This window comes from Artibeus jamaicensis, unplaced genomic scaffold (genome assembly GCF_021234435.1).
Source record: "Artibeus jamaicensis isolate MK-2021 breed Jamaican fruit bat unplaced genomic scaffold, CSHL_Jam_final scaffold_1689, whole genome shotgun sequence".
Taxonomy (NCBI): Eukaryota; Metazoa; Chordata; class Mammalia; order Chiroptera; family Phyllostomidae; genus Artibeus; species Artibeus jamaicensis.
In genome coordinates, this window is record NW_026522029.1 from 14,804,621 (window position 1) to 14,827,264 (window position 22,644).

The 22,644-nt window shown below is 61.4% G+C and overlaps 1 protein-coding gene across 1 annotated transcript; it reads left to right on the forward strand.

Annotated features, from left to right (window-relative positions):
• The first annotated feature begins 954 nt into the window (after positions 1-954).
• On the forward strand, positions 955-20,581 carry ALDH5A1 (aldehyde dehydrogenase 5 family member A1). The gene is made up of 10 exons (XM_037153053.2): positions 955-1,857; positions 5,548-5,631; positions 6,245-6,415; positions 7,582-7,698; positions 10,319-10,462; positions 11,561-11,704; positions 13,332-13,490; positions 14,367-14,536; positions 17,318-17,376; positions 19,185-20,581. The coding sequence occupies exons 1-10, from the start codon at positions 1,522-1,524 to the stop codon at positions 19,388-19,390; spliced, it is 1,590 nt and encodes a 529-aa protein (XP_037008948.2). The 5' UTR covers positions 955-1,521; the 3' UTR covers positions 19,391-20,581.
• The last annotated feature ends 2,063 nt before the right edge of the window (positions 20,582-22,644 follow it).

The following is a 22,644-nucleotide window of genomic DNA, read 5'->3' on the forward strand; positions in this document are numbered from 1 at the left end:
CTCCCCACGCCGCCTGTCCCCACAGCTGCCCCCAGCCTGTCGCACGGCCAGATTCCTGCAGCCCGAGCCAAGATGCCCGTCCCACTTGGGGTGGGGGTGGGGGCGCAGGCAGGGCTGAGAGACAAGGGCTCAAAGAGCAACCCGGGCTCAGCGTGCACCTGCCGGGAACTAGCCAATCCACACAGCACCTGGGCTGAGGGAACAGGCAGGGAAATTCTCCATGGAGCCCATGGCGACCTGAAAGCTGGGGCGTGTTGCACATGGAAAGCAGGAACGGAGAACTTGAGAGGGGAGGAAAGGATCCTTGGCCTCAGGCCGGCCAAGTGGGAGAGCAGACTAGGAGGGGGGGCTATCTGAGACCCTTACGTGTCTGCCAAGTTTCCTCTGTAACTTTAACTCCACCACCTGCAAAGCCCAGACGGACGGAGCCACAGCTCTGCCCACTCTGGGCCCAGCTGCTCCGAGGCCCGGAGCCAGAGGCCGGTTGTTTTGTTGGGCCAGCACGGTGCTTCACGAACTTAGGCCAACTTTCTTTGAATGGAAGAATTCACACAGAAATTCCGATTTCTAGCTCTTTTTAAAAAACCGAACACACAAGAACTGGCCTCGTGAGTGGACACCCCCTGTGAAATGACAGTCAGCTGGGGCGACCCCTCTTCAGTGAGGGAGTGGGGCTCCCCAGGACCCCTGGAGCTCAGGACAGGCCCCATGCCCACGAGTGCCCTCCGAGGTCACAGTCTGCTGACTGGGTCTGACAAGTGTCTGGTGGGCGGCCTACCTTCAGCCCAACTAGTGGCTTGACCTGGGCCAGCTGGCGTGACCTTGAACAATGTCCTGAATTTCATGTGACCACGACCCTGTGCCTGGTCTCACAACCAGCCTGCGGCCCCGTTTCACTCACGGGAAGCCTGAGGTTGAGCAACTGCCCGAGGGCACCCAGCGCAGCGACCCATTCAGCGTTTGGATCCAGGTCGCTCTGTCCCCAAAGACTGTCACAAAACAGGGGCGCCCTGCTCCCGCCGATGGGGAAAACACCCACGACAGCCCCCGGAGGTACACCGAAGCCACCTCCACGGCTCATGGCCCGGGCCACATCCTTCAAGGGCGGAGCTGCGGGGTCCGAGGAACGCGATCCGCCCTTGACAGCGGAGCTCGCACCGCCCGTCCTCGAATCCAGCGGTCAACGCAGGCGCCACTGAGATGCGGCTTTAAAGGCAGACGGGACGGGGAGCGGTCGGATGGGTGAGGGTTGCTCAGGAACAGCTGGACGCAGGAGCACTCCAGGAGGAACGTGACGCGGTCCCTAAGCACGCCCGCCCCAACCCTAACCTTCCCTGCGCCCGCCGGGACCCGAGCAGGATGCGCTGGGGCGAAGTGCAGCCGGGCGCGGCCTAGTGCCGCGCGGGAGAGGGCGCTGCTCCGCTCCGCCACCTGCCGCCGGCCCCGCGCGTCCCCGACCTTCGCTCCTCCGGGCGCGCGCTCGCTTGCCTGCTTCCGGCCGCCGCCGCCGCCACCGGGGCCATGGCGACCTGCTTGCGGCTGCAGAGCTGCGGGGCCCCGCGCCTCCGACCCGCGCTTCCCGGCCGCGGCCTCCGCCCCCGCGCCGGATGCTGGGTGCGCCGGCCGGCCGAACTCCGTGCCTACACCCCGGGCCTGGGGGGCCTCCCTGAGGCGCTGCTGCGCACCGACAGCTTCGTGGGCGGCCGCTGGCTCCCGGCCGCCGCCGCCTTCCCGGTGCTCGACCCGGCCAGCGGTGCCGAACTGGGCCGAGTGGCCGACTGCGGGGCGCCCGAGGCCCGCGCCGCCGTGCGCGTCGCCTACGATGCTTTCTGCAGCTGGAGGAGCGTCACCGCCAAGGTGAGTGAGCCCCGCGAGCTCAGCCGCCCCCGTGAAACCAGCGCGTCCAGGGTTGGCGTGGCACACCACGAAGAGCCACATAAACAAGAAACGCGACGCTGGACAAATAAATTAGGGGCCTGGGCTTCGCACCAAGCACTGTGCCAGACGCTGGGGACACGGGCCGGACTGCAGGCTGAGCACGTCAGTGCGTGTAGAAGGGAGTGTCAGCAGCTCCTAGGGACACCTGCGGTGGTCCCGGGCCGCGGGGAGGCCTCGCGGGACGCTGCACCTGGGCTCGGGGAGGTGGGATGAGCGCCCCGGGCCACAGCCACAGCCACGCCACAGGGAGTGGGGTGGGCTTCAGAAAGCTTTGTGGGGAGGGAGGGAGGCACCAGGACCACGCTGTGGGTTTTCAGCGGAACAGGGAAATACTGCTGTGGACTGACCTGGAGACAGTGGGGGACTGAGGGTGGGGCGTGTGCCAGGGGGGCTAGAGAAAGAAGAAAAGGAGGGGGTCTTCCTTCCCCACTTACCACGTGGCTCCTGAAGCCAGCCCCTGGGGAAGCGTTGCCTGCCTGCCCTTCAGCACCCGGCAAGGAGGTCGGGTGTGGGGAGCTGGTGCTCACCCACCCATGGGTGCGCACTGAGCACTTGTGTGCCCTGTGCTGCTGCGGTGGGCCACCCGGGTGGAGGGGCACAGGGGGCTCTCGCCCGCACACCACATACCTGATACCCAAGCAGGGAAGTGGCAAGAAGTGGCCCGGGGCTGAGGGGGGGCAAGCCGGCTCCACCGCTGCCAGACAGGACCCCAGAATGGCGGCCCGCCCAGCAGACACGCGTCTCTGTTCTGGGGGTTGCACGTCCGAGCTCCAGGTGTGGGCAGGGCTGGGTTCCCCCGAGGCCCTCCCCCGGCCTGGCCGTGTCCTCCTGCATCCTGCGTGGGGGTCCTGGTGTCTCTGGGCAGAGACACCTGCTTTTCCCCGCTCTCCTCTCCTCGAGGTCATGTGCTGCCTGGTCCCGAGTCTAGCTCACGTGTCACTTCTGCCACCGAGCCTGCCATACACACAACCCTCCCCAGCCTCCCCCCTCAGAGCCCCCAGCCCTGTCTCCAGGCCTTGCCTTGCCCCCCATCAGTCCAGGTCACACCTCGTCCCCCCAAGGAGGGAACCGCTGGAGGAGTTCAGAGACCAAGGGAGCCGACTCTGACCGACCTCACAAGCTAGTGCCACGTCCGCTGCCACAGACTCAGTGACCTAATGTGACACCAAGGCACAGGCTGGTTGTTCCACAGCTCTGGGGGGGCACGCTCCCTCCGGAGGCTCATGGGGTCCCCTTGCCTTTTCTGGTGACTAGACGCCACGCCCGATCCTGGGCTGGAGCCCCCCAGTGCTCCCCCTGCTCTCACGGCCATCCCAGGGTTGACACTGGGCCCACCCGGACGGCTTAGGGTTGTCTCCTCGGGCCAGACCCTTAACTCAGCCCACCTGTGAAGTCCCTGCTCCCTGTGAAGTAACCTACTCCCAGGTTCAGGGGCTGAGTGTGGGCGCAGGGGACAGGTGAGCACGGGGGGGCAGGTGAGCACGGGGGACAGGTGAGCACGGGGGACGGGTGAGCACGGGGGACGGGTGAGCACAGGAGGCGGGAGGTCACTGGGCCCGCCACAGCCAAGCCTGGCACCTGTGACGTTTGGTCCTTTCGGGGCCTGGGGAGGGAGACGCTGCACAGGGGGTGAGGAGACAGGCCGAGGGGCTCCTGGTTCACCACCCTCACTCCAGTCCTGCTGGGGGGACCTGGGGTCAGAGCCCCATGTGACACCACCCACTTTAGCCTCCCAGGGCCCCGGAATCGCACTCACAAAGGCTGTCCTGCTGCCCGGCCGCACAACCACCACCCACTCGGGGGAGTGAACAACAGAATGTGTCCTCAGCAGGCCGGACCCAAGCCTCCGGGCGCGGGCAGGGTCGGCTCCTTCGGAGGCGGGCTGGGCGGGAAGGGCCTGCCCCGGGCCTCTCGCCTCATGCCCCCCAGCACCAGCCCCCCGCCTGTGCCCATACCCCCGCTTTCCCTGTGACACCGGTCACACTGGGCTGGAGCCCACCCTGACCACACTGTTTGGCTTGATGACCTCTGTCAAGGCCCCACCTCCAAACTGGGACCCGTCTGCCGGGCTGGGGGTCCGGGCTCCTCCACGGCCCCTTTGGGGGCCACGACTAACGCATCATGTGAGGTCCCAGTGAGGGTGACCCCACTGCTGGTTTCTGGTTCGGCCGGGCCAGGGCGCCCTGAGCTGTCCGCCCTCTTAGGGAAGTGTGCGCCTCACTCCTGCGGGCCAGCGCCGGAGGGATTCAATGTCCTTCTCCAGCCCAGCCTGGAGACTGGAGTCCCGCTGGGACCTGCGGCGTCCAGGTCTGTGGCCACGGCTTGCCCGCCTGGCGCTGGGCAGCTGCTGGAGGGACAGTGAAGAGAACTCGATGCCTCTTCTGGGGGGTAGCGATGTAGAAGCCCTCACCTCAACGGTACCCTCCACAGGACACGTACAATCCCACGGCTTGTCATCCAAATAAGGAGGGGACAGGCCCCGTGCTCACCCGCACAGTGAGGGCAGGGTTAAAGCCTCACACCGCCGCCTAGCCTCGGGCGGGTGGGCAGCCCTGCAGGCAGCAGAGAGGGGCCCAGGGACACCTCCCTGTTCCGGTGCTGGCGGCTGAGCTCCGAGGTCTTGTGTCTTCAGAGGACTCTGTGGTCTGGGTGACCTGCACTTGCTGGGCCCACTTTTTCCTTTTTTAGTGGTTTTATATAAATGAATTCTGTTTTCTTTTAAATATTTTATTTATTTTTTAGAGGGGAAGGGAAGGAGGAAGAGAGAAACATCAATGTGTGGTTGCCTCTCACACGCCCCCTATTGGGGACCTGGCCTGCAACCCAGGCATGTGCCCTGACTGGGAATCGAACTGGTGACCCTCTGGTTCCCAGGCTGCGCTCAATCCACTGAGGTACACCAGCCAGGGCTGGAAGTATTTTTTTAATTGTGGCAAATATGCATGACAAAATTGACCGTTTTAGCCACTTGTAAGTGGACAACTCGGTGGCATGGGCACCCTCCAGTGCTGTGCCCAGGCTCTATTCGCAAGTGTGCAAACCTTTCCTCACACTGCACACACCCAAGTCGGGGACAGAGCCACCTGCCGGGGGTGGCTCTGTTGGAATGAGGAACTAGACGTGGGGACACTGTGCCGAGACAGAGAAGCCAGCCTCAAAAGACAGATGCTGTGTGCGTCCCCTCCCCTGAAGTCCCCGGAGGAGTCACAGTCCTGGGGACAGAAAGGGCTGGGGGTGGGAAGTGCTCAGTGGGGACCCCCTTCCAGTTCTGGAGGCCGATGGCAGGGATGGTGGCCCCGCAGTGTGACTGCACATGAGCCCCCTTAACACGCCCTTGAAAGAGGCTGAGAGGGTAAGTTTTATGTGTGTTCTGCAATGGAGACTAAAGTTACTCATACCTGCCCTAAACAATAACAGCTGTGTCCACAGACCCCCCTCACGGCCCAGGACTGCCCTGCAGACGCTCCCAGGCCAGATCTTCACTTGCTTCCCAGAGGAGGGCCAGCGCCTCCGGGAAGAGCCGCGGCCGAGACTGTAGGGAGCTGGCGGTGGGGTGTCTCCCCTGCACCTGGGGCCTCACTGGTCCTCTCCCTTCCGGTCTCTTCGCAGGAAAGGAGTTCAGTGCTTCGGAGATGGTACGACTTGATGATACAAAACAGGGAGGGCCTTGCCAAGATAATTACAGCCGAAAGCGTGAGTCGGGGCCCTGGCGCTGCCCGCAGACTGTCGGGGAGTGTCGGGCGAGGCTTAGGGACACCGTCCTCCCAGCTGCGTGGCTAAAAGCTGGGAATTCCCTGCCTGGGGGTGAGCTGTCAGTGAATTGTGCCCGGGCCAAACCCTTCCTCGTTAAAGCCAGGCACTCATTTATCTAAAACAAAATCCGTCCTGATTTGCTCTGTGCCGTGTGGGGGAGGCAGGTTTCGAGTGGAGCCGGTGGCCACAGCTCCTCCCCCCGACACTTTTGCTCCGAGTGACCCTGTTGGTTGCTCTTCTCTGTCGTTTGCACACTTAACGATGCACAGCGGTTCCACGGAGCCGTGACCGATTTCACCGCATCACCGCGGTGAGAAGGTATCAGGAGGGGGAACAGCCGGCAGGTGCGGTTCTGTCCCCTCTAACGTGTGCGCGTCCCAGGTGCCAGCGCCCCAGCTCGTCCCCCGTTGCCCTCCGATCCTGCGAATTTCTCGACAACCCCAGCGTTTGCGGTGGGCACCTTTCCCACTCCGCCTGCAGCCTTGGTGACTGAGAAAGGGCCCCTGCTTCTGCTCTGGGAGGCAGTGACGGTGTCTTTTCTGCCCGGATTCAGGGAAAGCCGCTGAAGGAGGCGCAGGGAGAAATTCTGTACGCCGCCCACTTCCTGGAGTGGTTTTCGGAGGAAGCCCGCCGCGTGTACGGGGACGTCATCTCCACCCCCGCCAAGGATAAGCGGGCCCTGGTGCTCAAGCAGCCGCTCGGTGTGGCCGCGGTCATCACCCCGGTACGTGGCTGGCGGGGTCAGCGGGGCCCTGGGGAGAGGCCGCTGGCCCTGGGGAGAGGCCGCTGGCCCTGGTCGCGGCATCCAGTTCCTCTGCGGGCTGTGGAGGTGCATCCCGGGTGCTCTGGGGCCCAGAGACCTGGGGTTGGCAGGGGACAGGTCCCCGAGTGCCCACGGGTGGGTCCTCCCCAGGGGCTCTTCTCACTGGGTATAAAGGCTCCTACCAAGCATGTCTGAAAGAGCTTCTACTATTCATAATTTTTTAAAGACTTCAGATATGACACATTTGCTAACATGTCATAGTTCTGAGAAAGTTCCCCGTGTGATGGAGGACATGTGTGCCAGGTGCCCAGCTTCCTCTCGGCCACCCCCCCAGACCCACCCCTGCCAGAACCCGTGTGAGCTTCCGCCCGGGGTCGCCGGCTGCCCCCCAGGCTCCCTGCAGCCCGTCCCACTCAGCACAGCGGTGGCAGGCAGCCCCCTGCCGCCCAGACCGCCTGGGTTCCACTCCGAGCTCGCTGCTTCCAAGGTGTGTGGCCTTGGGCAAGTCACGTCACTGCTCTGCCTCAGTTTCCCCAAGCCTGCAAGTGAGGATCATAATACCAACCTGGTTGGGTGGCGATAGGGATTTAATTAGCTCTAATTTAACAGTGCCCACCCCAGAATAAGGGAGTGTCTGTCACAGTCAGAGAAAACTCCGCCAGAAGAGATGTGTGCACGCCTCCAGGTCTCTACCTCTACAGAGACAGGGCCACTTTCAAGTCACCTTTGCTACTATTTTGCACCAAAGGGTCAGGAAACTACGGCCCCCAGGCCATCCCCCCCCCGCCGCCGGTGTTTGTCAACAGAGCTTCACGGGGACATGGCCACACGCAAACTTCCACATGACAGCCACGGAGTCGAGTATTTGGGTTGGCACCTGGGTGTCCCACAAAGCCGAAAACACGGATAAGTCTGCGACGGCCGGTGTAGCTTTACCACGCTGTTTAAATTCTGAGACCACCCCGTCTGGAGGAGCCTGTCCCAGCCCCTCAGCTGACCGCGGGGGTGCTCGGGGCTCTCCTGTGAGGAGCCGGGAGCCGCCCCGCCCATCCCCTGTGTGTGGGCCGGTGGAACACGGTGTGCTCAGCGGGCAGTGCCCCTGCTCACCCCCCCCCCTCTGTCCACAGTGGAACTTCCCCAGCGCCATGATCACCCGAAAGGTGGGGGCCGCCCTGGCAGCCGGCTGCACCGTGGTGGTGAAACCCGCCGAGGACACGCCCTTCTCAGCCCTGGCCCTGGCCGAGGTGAGCCCCACCGCACTCGGGGACGCTGGCTCGGGAGAGCGGGTCGTGGGACGCCTCCACCGCCCCCGCATGCTGGACGGTGACGTTCCAACTGGGCAGCCGCTGTGCCCAGTCCGAGGGGGCCTCCTGGACAAAACGGTGGGTGGGCTTCCTGACACCTGGGGGTGCTGTCCGTCCTCACGAGGTGACCACGCCTGGGCATTTGTCACCTTTGGAGCCTCCCCCTTCTCCAGGTTGGTCTGCAGTCAGGTCCTGTCACTCTTCCCCTGTCACCTAAAACCCAGACCTCCTGCAGTGGCCTCCAGGCCCTGCCAGATGCCGGCGGCACAGCCTCGCCTTCCCCTCCCCCACTGCCCTTCCCTGTCACTGCAGAGCCCTGCGCGCACCTGCTCCGGTCCATTCGGACCTCGCCAGGCTCGGCCCCCACTCCCGGTGGCAGGAAGGGCTCCCCTGTACTTGAAAACGGGGACCCCACTGCTGTGGCTGTGACCGCCACGGCCCAGGCCTGGCTCTCCCCTTGCTGGGCACCCGGGGCCTGGCCGAGCCCCCAGGAGGGGCACACGGGACAGCTGCCCGGAGCCGCGGTGACGACCACAGACCCAGCCCGTGGTGCTCGAGCACCCCCGCTGCGCAGGGAAAGTCTCGTCCCATCTTCTCGACGCGGCGGCAGCACCTGTGCCCTCCTGTCCCGTGTCGGCAGGCGTTGCTCTCGCACCTGCAGTCGGCGGGCTCTTTCCGCCTGTGTCCCCACTGCGTCCCCCTTATCTTCACAGCCCAGCAGCGTGACTGGGGGCTCGCTCAGCCTGTGGGCTCCGGGCTTCTACTTAAACCTGGAAGCTTCCGGGGCCGTTCCAGACACTCGGTTTGCTCCCGTCGTCCGGGACCCTGCTGTCCGTGTGTCCGTGTGTCCGGGCTTCTGCGCCACGTGCCCCTGCGTCCTTCCTGCCTCTGCCCTAAGCGTCCACGTCACCTCGTTGCTTCTGGGTTTCTTTGGTATCATCACCTGCTGTGCTGATGCGGTCTCACGTTCCTCCGTGTTTACTCTTCATTTCTGGAAAGGAATCCTCGTTCTTTCCCGAGTCCCCTCGCCTCCTTTCTGAACTCGCCCTCATTCTGATTCCTGGTGCTGTTTCGGTCTTGGCACAACTTCCTTACCGCAGGGGGAGGCGCAGTGTCGGACGGCTTGTGGGCTTGTCTCCTTTCTGCTTGGGTTGCCTGTGGGGATGCTTTTCCGCTCTTTATTCTTCTTTTTTCTTTTAATAATCTTGTCCGGGATCTGACGTCCACGTTTCTCTGAGCCAGCAGCCTATGTTCCAGCAAGTCCGTTCTCCCAACCTGTTCGGGAGGCCTGGGCAGAGAGCGTCTCGCCCCCTCCAGTGGGGCAATTCCGGCCACGCTCCCCCACGGCCTGCCCTGCGCCCCTCGGACACCTGCAGGCTGCCGGGGCCCTGTTATCAGAGGTGTCGACAGCCTTCTGTCATCTCAGCTGTCGGCGGTACGTCCCCGCCCACGTGTAGTTTGCGGTTTGTGGAGACTCCATGTCGGCCAGCGTGCCGCGGCGTGTCCGCCCGCCGACAGCGTGGTCAGGTGGCGACGCCCGGGCTGCCGCCGCCTCTGAGCCAGTGTTGTGGCCGGACCAGCCCCGGGGGTTCTCACGGTCATTGCAAGACGCGCTGAGCCGCGACCGTCAGGTCAGGGAACTCCAAAGACGAGGCCTGTTGCTCACAGGTTCCCAGAGGCCAGGTTTGGGGGGCTCACTCTTTATTGGTGGACTTAAAACATCATCGCAGGAGGCAGCTCCAGGGCCCACGTGGTCGGGTCCCACGTGGTCGGGTCCCACGTCAGCCAGGGCTGCAAACGGGAAGGGAAGCCGGGCGGGGGTGGGGCGGCCCCTCCTCCTCCAGGGCCTGACAGGGGCTTATCTGCGCGGCCTGGGGCGGCAGGCACAGGAATCTCGCTGAAAACAGCTGTCGGGCGCTTACACCGCCCTCTGTCTGGCAGACGTCATCTGGGGTGTTCGGGGCGGCTCCCCCCCTGCCCCCTCAGTCTTTACCAGGGGATGCAGGGACCGAGGGGCTGGGCTGCTCCCGCCGCCTTCCCGGAGTCCTGGTCAGATCTGTGCGGGGAGCTCCCTGCTGGTGGGATGTGGAAGTTCACGTAACTCAGGCCGCACCTGGACCAGAGAGCGCGGCCCTGTTCTGGGTGCTAATGCTCCTGGCGTGGCCCGCCCCTTGCCACCTCTGCACTGGGGCTGCCCGCACACAGTAGGGCTCAGTGAGTGCTCTCGCCACGATGTCCCCTTGATCCTACAAGGGAACCCCAACCTGATTCTTGAACTCTCCTCCGATTTTTCTTAGAAAACAAGGCCGAGGTTGTCTTTTTTCCTTCTAACAGAGCAGCACCCTGAGACGTACACCCTAAGAAATTCTCCCAGAGTGCCGTGTGATGACTCAGTAACACCGCGTCGGCACTAACGAGAATCTCATTGCCGTCCCACGTGTACTCTGCCCCTGCCCCCGTCCGCTCAGTGTCTCCCGCTCCTCCTCGCATTAACGCATCCATCCGTTTCTCTCTCCTGCTTTCTCACCCGCTGCCGTGTGTCTGCTTTTTCTCTCCGCAGCTCGCACACCGGGCCGGCGTCCCTCCCGGGGTCTACAACGTCGTGCCCTGCTCCCGGAAGAAGGCCGAGGTCGTGGGCGAGGCGCTTTGCACTGACCCGCTCGTGTCCAAAATTTCCTTCACTGGCTCGACAGCCACCGGGAAGGTACTCGACTCGAGAAGACGGCCGTTCGGCACTTTCTCTTTAGAGCGTGGAATGGAGCCCTGTGCCCTTGGCCGCCCCGGGGGGAGGGGTCCCGCAAAGCGAGGCCGCTCCGCCTGACTCAGTCGGGCTGGTCGCCTCCGGGGAGATGCTGGGGGTCCCTAGCCAACAAAAAACTTCCCGGGGGAGCTGGGCGGCGAGGGTTCCCTTAGTTGTTGTGAGTGAGGTGGCCGGGAGCCGAACATCCACCTCATTGTGGGACACAGGCTTCTTCACGAGCTAGAATTCACGGTTCCAGAAACCCACGGTGGGGGTTGAAATGGATACCGCAGCACTGAACGAAAATCGTGTGTGGTGTAAAGGCACCTACGGAAACGAAGAGGAGTTTTTAAATGTTTGAAAGAGCAAAAGGCAGACGGAGCCAGTTTCTATGTGTGGCGGCCCCTCTGAGCAGTGTGATCTTTCCTGCCGGTGCGTTCGTGCTGCACCCGCACCCGAGTACCTCAGACACAGTGACCTGACCCCTGCCTGGAAGTGCCTGTGAGGCCGGCCACGTCCGGACACCACGAGCAGCGGGGACGGCTAGTCCCGGCCGTAATCACTCCTGCGGTGAGCCGGCCACCCCGTGCAGGCTGCGGGCCTGGAGGCCCATCAGCTGTGCGGCCGGGCGCGGGGAACTCACAGGCAGACCCTCTCGGGGAGCCGCAGGAGGACCAGTGGCCCAGCAGAACTTAAAAACCAAAACAAATCCCAACCTTGGGTCATTTCAATGGCTCGACCTCAGGACATTTCAACGAGAAGATTGCTACCATTTCACTGCTGGGACACCCCCCCCACCCCCGGACATCCCGAGAGCCACGGCACAGAATCCTCCTTCCAGCCGCGCTGAACTTTGACCCAGAGGGGCCCCGCAAACCCTGTGCCCTTGGTGCGCATTGCTGGGCGCCGGTCCTAGCATGACCCTGGGCTTGCGACTGCTGTCCTCCGGCTGGACCGTGCGGGCGCCACCTCTGCCGTGGCTGTGACTGGACGGAGGCCTTGGTTGTGGGTCAGTGTCGGAAAGGCCGGCCCTCACGCCCAGCCCCTCCGCCCTGCACGCAGGTGCTGCTGCGCCACGCTGCCGGCTCCGTGAAGAGGGCGTCCATGGAGCTGGGCGGCCTCGCCCCGTTCATCGTGTTCGACAGCGCCGACGTGGACCGGGCCGCGGCGGGGGCCGTGGCCTCGAAGTTCAGGAACTCCGGGCAGGTGGGTCCGTCGTGCGCGGGTCCTGCTGCCTTGCTCGTCTCAGAGGAACCAGCTTTGGGTTCCTCCACGTCCGCTCTTCCTTATCCCCCCTTTTCAGCAAGTGCTTGGTAAGCGCCCACTCTTTGCTGGGGGTGAGGCAGACACGGAGGCTCCCAGGGGAGATAAGGGGGAGTCTCTGCTCCAGGGAGCGTCCTGAGCCGCAGAGGCCTTTCGCCAAATGCGCTCTCGCTTCCTCCGCTCTCTGAACCGGGTGACCATCGGTCTGCCCCACGGGGCTTCTCGGGACTGAGCAGCGGAAGTCACCGCCTAGACCCACAATGGCCAGGCAGCCGGGCTCTGAGCCCACGGCCTGTGGGGGAGGAGAGGGTTGACGTGGGGTCCGGAGGAACTCCAGATGTTGACACCTGGGTCGCCTGCTTCCTGGGAAGGGGCGCAGGACCGGCTGCAGTGGCCGGGGGCGCCCCCAGGTGTCCGGTTGCCACAGGGACAGAGGCGGCCTGAGCTCACTCGCCTTCATAGGAACCTGGGACTGTCAGAGCTGGTGGGGACTTCAGAGCAGCTGGTCCACACCTGTCATGTCACGGACGGGGACATGAGACTCGAGGAAGATGGACCAGCGGGCGGCCCCACAGTCTTGGGAGCTAGGAGCTAGGACTGTGAAGTTGGGATCCTGTCTGCCCCATTCTATCCCAGCAGTTGCTGGGCCCTGGTTTGTTACAAAGTATCCGCACACACAAAGTATCCAAAGCACCGTCAACAAGCAGTTTTAAATGTATTCCAGAAACAATACAACCTCCTGAGTGGTTACACTGTGACCAAAAGGCAAAACGTGTAACACTCTATGTTACAGTTTTTAGCCTTGTTTTGGCCTCTGGAACTCGGCCTTCCCTGAACAGCTCGGTTGTTTTAGAGCAGGGTGTCTCCTTTTGGGGACACAAATGCCGACAGTGCGCACACCGCTCAGGTTTCCACCATAAAGTCACAGCTTCTCGGTGTGTCGCTCTTAGCCAATCAAAATGCATCGGACACCAAGTTATCTATGTACCTGTTTCCACTAGAAAAACACAAGATTAAGAAAAAACACAAGGAGAAAGCTTACCAGTGTCACTACATTTCCTATAATACGGTCACGCAACTTGAAAACATCAGGCCTAATAGGAAACAAGCCAGGGTCCTTCCAATAACTCAGCTGGCGTGGAAAACAGTCTTGTGTCCGTCTGCGCGGCATCAGGCCAGCCAGCACCCGGGAGGCCCAGGGCGCACGCGGCCTTGGACCCCGCCCTCTGGGCCGCCACTACACTGCCCCACCACTGCCCTCAGGGGTGGTCTTCAGGGGGTGCTTCCCTGTCTGTTTCGTAATGATGTGCTCACACCACTTGAAAAAAGTCAGGTTGCTGCCTTTCCATCTTTACACAGATATCGACGCCCCCCCCCCCCATGTCGGCCTCGGAGCTGTGGGGCTGTGCGCCTGCCCCGGGGAGGACCCTGGGCAAGCCCCGCAGGGAGGGAGACGGGGGCGGCCTGAGAGCCTGGGGAGGTGTCTGCGCTCAGTGCGCAGCAGCCACAGGTGCGTTCAGCCGGCAGCTGCCGACACCCCGCTCACCGGGCCCGCTCTCCCCCCGTCCAGACCTGCGTTTGCTCAAACCGCTTCCTGGTGCAGAGAGGCATCCACGACTCCTTTGTGAAGAAGTTTGCCGAGGCGATGAAAACCCAGCTGCGTGTGGGCAACGGGTTCGAGGAGAGGACGACTCAGGGCCCACTGATCAACGAGAAGGCAGTGGAAAAGGTAGGTTCACTCGCCGTCCCTTCCATTTCATTTGGTTTCTTATCAGAAGCTTGACTAGCAGAAGCCTCCTTGGTAAGGTGCCTGGCACGGCTGTTTTGGAAACGGCGGTCACCAAAAAACAAACTTCTGCCAATTCGCATGACTGTGTGGCACCCTCTGGCGATTAGGATCTTGAAATACAGTTCTTTAATTTCCCAACACCCAGAAGGGAAGGACGGGCGGCTTGGGCTTTGAGATGATGTCTTCAGATGGAAAGACTCCGCCCACTGTGGATGGAGCAGAACGAATGAAAAGGAAACCCAGGTGGAGTCTGTAAAAATTTAGAACGTCGGGAATGTGAAAGGTCCTAGAAGCTCCGGGAGGGGAGGCCGCCCCGAGGAAGCGGCGCGGCAGTGAACCGAGCTGTTCACCAGCGGCTCTGCACGCGCAGCGGCGCCCTCATCCTGGGTGGGCGCTGGACCCGAGCTCCGCCACGGCCACACAGGTGGCACGTCGGACACACACGCAGGCAGGACGCTCCCACCGGAACCGCGTCCAGCGCACCTGCTTCAGATCGAGGTCCAAGGAGGGGGACGACCCGGGGTCCCCGGCCCTGGGACTCACCCAGAAACGCGGACAGCAGACCCCGCATGGAACCAGCTCTGGGCACAGGCCCGGGAGGACCCGCCTAGGGGGCGTGGCCTGGGCCGTCCCCCCGCCTCCTCTGCAAACCTGGCTCCTCCCACCCGAAGGGACGAGGCTGCTGGTTGTCAACCTGCTTGGGAGAGAAAGCCAGCCGGCCGTGGCTTGCTGCCGCTTGCCCTCTCTGAGATCCTGTCGTTTCCACCGTGTCCTCAGCCACCTTTCCCAAAGGCCCTGCTTTCTCTCGTCTCACAGGTGGAGAAGCACGTGAGTGACGCCCTTTCCAAAGGCGCTACCGTGGTGACCGGCGGGAAGCGGCATCAACTTGGAGGGAATTTCTTTGAGCCCACCCTGCTCAGCGAAGTCACCCAGGACATGCTCTGCTCCCGGGAGGAGACGTTCGGGCCCCTGGCACCGGTGATCAAGTAAGACCACCCAGCCGGTGGGAAGACAGAAGCGACAGGGAAGAAGGAGGAAACCGAGGCAGAAACCAAGGTCACGTGCTGTGGGAGGGCAGGTAGTCAGGCAGCGGCGCTGCGGGAGTCCACCCGCGACGGTGGAAAACCCGTTCTCCCTCCTCCCCGCCCAGGCCACAGACTGGCCCGGTTCCACCGGGTTCTCTGCTTTGCTTGTGTCTTGCTTTCTGCGGAACTCATCTGTCCGCGCACTGGCCTGCATCCTTGATCGGCTCTTTCGAGGGAGGCTGTTGGAAATGAACCTCCTGTGACCTTAGGTGGTCTTCTATCTCGTGTTCAAAGCAAGTAACCATTTGCCTGGATACAATTCTAGCGTTAAACTTAAACTTCGAAGATACCAGGCCTTTGCTTACACCCAGGGCTGCTGTTCAGGAAGCTGATGTTCCTGTTCCTCTGAAAGGATCGGTCTTTCTCTCTGGAGACTTCAGAAACTTCTCTTGGTCTCTGACGCCCCTACCCATGGTGGTGTGGGAGCATTTTCACTCCGAGGCACCTGTGTCTTCCTTTAATACCTGAAGTGCGTGTCTAGTCCCAGGGAATTCTGGGTTGTTTCCCAAACATTTCCTGCCTGCATTTGTTCTTCTCCAGCCTGGAGGCGGCAGATTCTACAGAGACACGTCTGCCTCCATCCTCCACTGCTCTTGTTGGGGCCCTGCCATCTCTTCCCCGCCTCCCGGGCTCCTGCTCCCTCCATCTGCCAGCCCCTAAATCCGGTCTCCACACGCCCCTCTGCTCCCCAGCCCCCGACCCTCGCTGCATCCAAACAGCAGCAATTCCCTTTTCACCCTCGGTCTTTGCAGCTGGCTCGTCCCCATCCCTGGTCCTTCCCGCTTCACTAGCCTTCCTCCCCGGGGACAGTCATCCTTTCCCCACCTCCGTTCCGTCCCATTCCCGGCTCCACCATTTCCGGTGGTGGTTTGTCTTTCTGAACCTGGGAGGTCTTGTCGTCTTCCCCGAGAGCTCATTCTTAGCCCCTTCCAGGGTGAGCAGCCTTGGCCAGTCAGCCTGGGGCGCGTGTTCCTTCCAGATGCACCTGGAGGGCAGAGGGTGGGCCCTCGGGGCAGGAGGGTCTCTGCTCGGCGCCCTCTCCCAGGGGACGGTTTGCAGCTCCCTCTGTGGCAGTGGGTCCAGGAGAAGAGGTCTGTGGTGGCCCGGCGTCCCCACTGCTCTCCTTCCCAGTGACAACACAGCACCGGTCCAGGGCCCAGGTCTGCAGGAGGCGTCACCGGAAACCCCCAGATGGGAGGGGAGGGGAGGCTCCATGGAGCCCTGGCCCTCGTGCTCCTCCGTGGGGACCACCTCTGGGCCGCCAGAAGGGTCCTGCATGTTTGGCGCTCACTGCTGGTGAGGTTTCTGGACCGTGGTCCCCTCTCCCCATTGGCACTGGGAGACCAGAGCTGGCGCTGGGCTTCCCGTGCTGTCCCACCCAAGGCCCAAGTCCCCGTGTCACATACTTTGTCGGCGTTGCTGCCACCTTGCAGATGGAGTTTGTAGGCTTTTCCGTCCCTGGGGAGATGGGCCGCTCGAAGAACTCGCACCTTCTTGGCTTTAGTAATAGGCTTCACCCAGAACAACGTGACCTTGTTTTCTCAGGGAGCAGAAGGGACGTGTGGCTGGGAAGGCAGGCGCAGGGCAGAGTGGGGGCTACTCGAGGCTCCGCCACGCCTGCCTGGGTCCCTGGACGCCTGGGCCCCACGGCTCCCCTTCACTGGTGGGGTCGTTCTGACACTCCAGGACAGTGTTGTGGGCTCAGTGACACCACATCCGACGGCCATCACTGGTGTTTGTGCAGAGAGGGGACGTCAGCCACACTGCTGTCCTCTCCTCCAGTGGATGCACTGGCCCCAGGAGACAGGGCTGGTCATTTGCTGAACAGGGGATCCTCTGAGGCCACCCTCCCGGTCCCTCCCTTCCCCCCACAGCTGCCTCCCCCTCCCCCAGCCCTGCTCAACTGACCAGGGCCCAGGGGAGCCCCCACTGCTGGCAGACCTCCGAATGTAGGAACGGGGTGCTTAGAAGCTTTCCACCCAGGCACAGCTCTGGGGCAACGGGAAACGCCACTCGAGCCTTGTTCCACAAGTGGAACCAGAGCTGAAAGGGCCCGCGCAGGGCTTTGGTCTGACCACAGCTGACGCTGGAGCGCGGGCCCGCCCTCTGGACAGTCTGTCCCTACAGTAGGGTTGCTCCTGCAGTCGCTGTCGCTGTGGTGTGTGCCCCCAGGAGGTGGCAAGCTGAGCCGTTCTCTCTCTTTTTTTAAGATTTTATTTATTTATATTTAGAGAGACAGGAAGGGAGGGAGGGAGAGAAACATCAATGGTTGGTTGCCTCTCACACGCCCCCTACTGGGAACTGGCCTGCAACCCAGGCATGTGCCCTGACTGGCAATCGAACCAGCAACCATTTGGTTTGCAGGCCTGTGCTCAATCCACTGAGCTACACCAGCCAGGGCTCAGCGGCTCTTTTTTATGGCATTTTGTTCACCACGTGGACATGCTGCAGGGCAGCCTGCGGCCCCGCGCTCTCCTCGGAGAGGTGAGCCGGGCAGGTGAGCCACGGCCCGACTCCAGCCCCACACAGCCAGGGGTGCCATTCTCCTCTGTGCACTGCTCCGGGATCCCTGCAGAGCCCCAGGCATGTCTGGCCATCACTGGGGACGTAAACCGGAAGAAAAGACAGCGGTTTTCCCCGCGCCCCTTACAGTCGGCTGATGACCCTCATTGACTTTGGCAGGTTCGACACAGAGGAGGAGGCTGTGGCGATCGCCAATGCGACCGATGTCGGGTTAGCAGGTAGGCGTCCGTCCCAGCCCAGCGCAGTCGGGTCACCTCTCAGGCTGACACGGGCATCTGCCCGTGAGGCGCCACCTGGGTTTGGAGGGCGCCCACTGGAGCACCAGGGCAGGTGTGTGCAGCCCCTGGGATGCACTGGGGCCGCCCTGGGAGAGACGGCGGGGGGGGGGGCGGGGAGAGAAGGGGCAGAGCAGGCTGATCTGGGCGGGAGATGCACACAACCCCGAGTCCCGTGTCCCTGGGGGCCTGGGGGTTCCAGGTGCTTCTCCCGTTCTGCTGGGTCTGGGAGCTGCGCGTGAGGACGTAAGGACGGGGCAGGACGTATCTCCGTGACACTGTCACCAGCAAGGGACCGGGTCTAGAATCTGTGGGTTCTTAACTTCATGTAGGAAAGATTTCATAAGTGAGTACAGGTGATGTTGAGAGAGTGTCAGTTAAAAACGGGGGCAGTGGGATAACGGAGGGTCTGAGATACAAGAGGCCAGTTCGCAGCCCGCAGGAGTGAGCCAGCTGGGCTGCGGGAATGCAGGAGACCAGCCCCGGGAGCTGCTGCCGCCCTGGTGGCAGGCCTCCTGGGGCCCGTCAGTGCTCAGGAGAAAGAGCGCAGATACACGCCCGGGGAAGGAAGGGGAGGCGGTGACACGCACAGGGTCCTCGTCTCAGGAGCTTTTACCCATTTTCTAAAGGCGGGAATGTGAGTGGAAGTCTCGGGGAGGACCTCCACAGAGTACTCCTCGGCTTTCGGGTGCGCCCTGTCATAACCCCGATTCGTCCAAGGGAGTGCACAGGCCGCTCTGGTCGGTTTCGCCGTCCAAGAACGTCCCTGAAGGGGACCCGGTCAAGGCGGGTCTGCCCTGGCAAGGTCTGGACACATAAACCAGCGGCTCCCAACTGTCCTCGGCTGCGGAAACAAGACCTTGGGATTCAGTATCTGGCTGTAAACAGCTCGGCCAGTTGGGTCGGCCCTCTGTCCCAGTGTCCCCGTTCCACTTGCCAGGGATTCTCCTAACTTCTTACCATCGCCCTCAACGCTCTGTGCCTGGCCACCTGTGCGCAGGTGACCTGACGACCCTGTACTGAGCACCCACAGGGAAGTGTGAGGACGGACGCAGCTCTGGCTCTCCAGGAGCCTCCCCCGAGGGAGGGGGCCCCTCACAAAGGGGGGGACATGTACGTGGTGGCCCTGCCCCACGCTGCCCGCTCAGGGTGCCGGGACGCTGGGGTCAGGTGCACACAGGGGCCCCCGCACGCCGAGAGCAGTGACCCTCCCTTCTCCCCGTGACGGGGGTGAGGGGGAGCTGTGCCCGCACAGTCTGACTGTGCAGAGACCGGAGGAGGGAGATTCGGGGCACAGGCGACCCGGGAAGTGAAGAAGTGAGGAAGGGAGGGAGGATTTGGTCGGTGAGCTCGGGGAAGACGCCGGTCACCGGAGTGAGGACAGATGACGCCAAAAGCTGACTGAAAGCACCGGCATCCCTACTGATGGGGAGTCGCCGGACGGTCCGGGCTCAAGTTTCACGTGCACAGTCGAACCGGGCTGGGCAGGGCGGACCAGCAGCGGGTCGCAGGCGCTGGGACGCCACGGCCACTGTCCCTCGAGGAGACAGTGAGCTCCGGGGCGACAGAAGCAGGAGGAGAAGTTCTGAGGCCCGACGGGGAGTCACGGACAGGCGGACTGGGGGTCCGGGGGGCGCCCAGCGGTCCCACACACGTGTGATCAGGAAGAGGTGGGTGCCGCCCGTAGCTTCGGAGCCGGCATTGCCGGGGGCTGTTCCGCATGCCGGCTGTGTCCTCTCTCCCTGGGACAGGTTATTTTTACTCCCGAGACCCGGCCCAGATCTGGCGGGTGGCGGAGCAGCTGGAGGTCGGCATGGTGGGCGTCAACGAGGGGCTCATCTCCTCCGTGGAGTGCCCATTCGGCGGCGTGAAGCAGTCCGGCCTGGGGCGGGAGGGCTCCAAGTACGGCATCGACGAGTACCTGGAGGTCAAGTACGTGTGCATCGGAGGCCTATAGAGTTCTCTCTTCAGAAAATAAAGCGGGAGGTCACCTACATACATGCCAACACGCCCCAAGTCATTCCAAATCATAGAGTATGTGAATTACGAGTTTTGTAACGCTTGTCCAGTCCTCAAAATCTTAAACAGGTGGGCCCCTGCCTGCCCCTTCCCTAACGAGGGGCCAGCGGGGTCCGAGTGCCCCTGGCTGCAGGCTCCCCGAGAACCCACCACAGAGTGGCGTCGTGGGTGGGGAGGCCCATCACGTGGCTCCGGAGCTCGGACCCAGAGGAGAGCATCACCTGGCCTACCAGGTGCTTCACACACCCCAGGGCTAAGAAGGGTGTTTTGATTTCCAAGTGGTTGGGCGGAAACAACACTGTTTCGTGGCATAAGAGACTGGTGTGAAACTCAGACTAAAGTGTCCGTACACGTGATGTCGGGGAGCCCCTGCACCCCTGTTTACTTGCAGCAGAGATGGGAGGCTCACATAGCCTCAGACAGCTGCTCTGGCCCCTGACGGGCAGATCCCCACCCCGACCCAGACCAAGAGGGAAGCGTGACCTCACGGGCATCGCTTTTTGTTGAAACACCTGCTGTACAAACAGCATCCTCCGGAGATCACGCCAGTGAGCTCTCACCAAGAGCCCCAGGCAACAATCAAGGAACTCGAACGATGCTACGCAGGTGCCCGGGCTCCTCAGCCTGGGGAAGCCCTTCTCCATGCGCTGCCCGCCCCCCCAGCACACACGCAGACCCTGACTTCCAGACCACACTACACGGTTCGCCTCCACCCTGTGCGCGGCTGTCAGGTGCGAAGTCCTGCCAAGTGTTCTTCCCTCCTTCCTCGCCCACCTGTGTTCCCGAGGGAGGACCCGGTGGGCGACCCGAAGCACCACACAGCCACATCTGTGTCATTGTTGACGTGCTGCCTCTGAGCCGTGCCGTGGGGCGGTCCTCTCCAAGGACCGGGGCCGGGGATTTGATTCTTTGTGCGCCGCCACCTTAGACAGCATTTCCCTGGAATAGCATTTACACTGTGCCTCTCTCTGTGCTACATTTTAGGGGATAAAACTTGGGAACTAGTTGAGAGTGTACAAATGTTATGTTTTTTTAAGCAACTGCACACACTCACGTTTTTCCAGGTCTGATAATTGTGTATCGATATCAGCAGAACTGTGCATAATTAATAAATGTTGAATTAACAGGATTTCCTGTTCTGGTTACGGTGTTTTTCTTGCCAGTTCACCACTTGAGTTTGTTTTGGGTATCAGAGCCATTCAGACAGGCATGAAGGGGACCGAGACGTGCCACTTGGGCATCGGGATTCTTGTGGCGGGTGAGACGTAGCAGGTGGGAAGGAAGCGGAAGGCCAGAAGGCCCCCGACACTGCGAGGCAGCAGGACTTGGGGCACAGCCTCTCCGACCTCACGGCGAGAGCCCCGCAGCCTCTTCCCCTCCTCTGAGGCGGACGTGCCCAGCAGACCAGATAAAGGACAGCTGCCTGCAAGCCCCTCAATTGACAGTCTGCCCAGTGAACTCTCTCAGTGGGCAGAAATTATCCTGAAGGTAAGGAATGATGTGTCATGGCACAGGTGACAGGACTTTTCTTCTTTGGTGGCATTTGAATAAGGGTGCATTTTACTTACGATCATTAGCATCTTAGGCTCAATGAAGTTTAGTAACCTTAAGCTTGGAGGGGTTAAGTCACTAGGTCACAGGGCCACCCCCAGACCCAGGCCACCTGACCTGACAGTTGCGGCAGAAACAGTGGTGCTGGCTCTGCAGGTCTATTTACGAGAGAACGGTGCTTTTCTGTTTGCCTGGGAAAGTAAAGAAAACGTAACAGCAAACCCGCTCTTTTAAATTATTAAATTACCAAAGCTTTCCATTAAGTACGTTTAATACCTAGAGACTTTGGCTGAAATACTTTGTAATTCTCACAGGAGATTAGGTCCTAGCTTTGGCATTTTACGTGGCAAACGTGTGGTGAGTCTGTCTGCCATCTGTGGTTCCACAGTTTTGACATGGGGTGACATTTCTCTTTTGCACACTGCAGAGGAATTCAGCCATCTCTGACGCCTAAGTGTACAACAGTTTATCTCATTTGTATGAAAAGTGGGGTAAAACCGTGGCACAAACCAAAACTTTACATTTGGAGTAACTCCACAGTGTCTATGGCTGTGGACTTCTTACAGTAAATAATGTAAAGCACTGGACAGTGAGCATGCATTGCAGAAATAAATAAACGCAAACATTCCTTTCAAACATTCTTGGGCTTTTTCGGGGGTGGGGGTGGGGGTGGAGACTGCCTACGATTTACTTTTTCTATTATTATCAAAAACATCAGTCATGCTCTGACCAGTGTGGCTTAGTTGGCTGGGCCTTGCCCTGCAAAGTAAAAGGTTGCTGGTTGATTCCTGGTCAGTGTATGTGTCTGGGCTGCAGGCTAGTCCTGTCGGGGCGTCTGTGGGGGAATCTGTGGGAGGCAACCCATCGATGTTTCTCACATACTCATTTCTCTCCCTACCCTGCAGACTCTCTAAAAGTAAAAAAAAATTTAAGTCACGTTCCTACTAAACACAGGAAAAAACACTAATATCTAATTGACAAACATGTTTAGAAGAGTACCCATGCAACGGAAATGAAGATGCACGAGGTATCCCCTTTTCTCTTTACAGAAAATGGAGAAAAGGAATGATGAAAAAAAAGGTCACTGCCGATCTCAGGTTTCTGCTCCTGATTAACATCTTTTTAAGAAAAATTAAATTTAGTTTAGAGAGAAACAAAAACTTGTCTTTACTGTTCCACACCGCTTGACTCCTCCGTGTGCCCTGACCCAGGATCGAATCTGCGACCCTGGCGCATCAGGACGACGGCTGACCAACCGAGCTCCCGGCCAGGGCTTCGATCAGTAACACCCTGACTCACACCCACCCCGGAGGAAGCGGGCAGGGAAGGAGCGAGCGAGGGGCCGTTAGAACCGTGTAATAATCTTCAGGGCAAGGAGCCGCGACGACGTGAACTTGGGGGAGGACAGCGAAGGTGACACGCCTGCTGCTGGACCGAGTATAAGAAAACGACCCAGCGGGCGCGAGACGAGCATCCGGAGGCTGGGGAAGCGCAAAGCTGCGACTGCGCGGACACCCGCGGACCAGGAACCGGAACCGCCCTTCCGGGCGGGGTCGGAGGACCAGGCTCCGCGTCCGCAACCCAGGAGGGAATTCGGCCGCGCGGCGCTGAAGGCCCGCCCCCGGCCCGCCTCGCGGCGCA

Excerpts from the sequence above, each read along its gene's own strand:
- ALDH5A1 (XM_037153053.2), top strand. The coding sequence starts at position 1,522 with ATGGCGACCTGCTTGCGGCTGCAGAGCTGCGGGGCCCCGCGCCTCCGA. Across the intron at positions 11,705-13,331 it reads AGTTCAGGAACTCCGGGCAG|ACCTGCGTTTGCTCAAACCG; the intron begins GTGGGTCCGTCG and ends CCCCCCGTCCAG. Across the intron at positions 13,491-14,366 it reads ACGAGAAGGCAGTGGAAAAG|GTGGAGAAGCACGTGAGTGA; the intron begins GTAGGTTCACTC and ends CTCGTCTCACAG.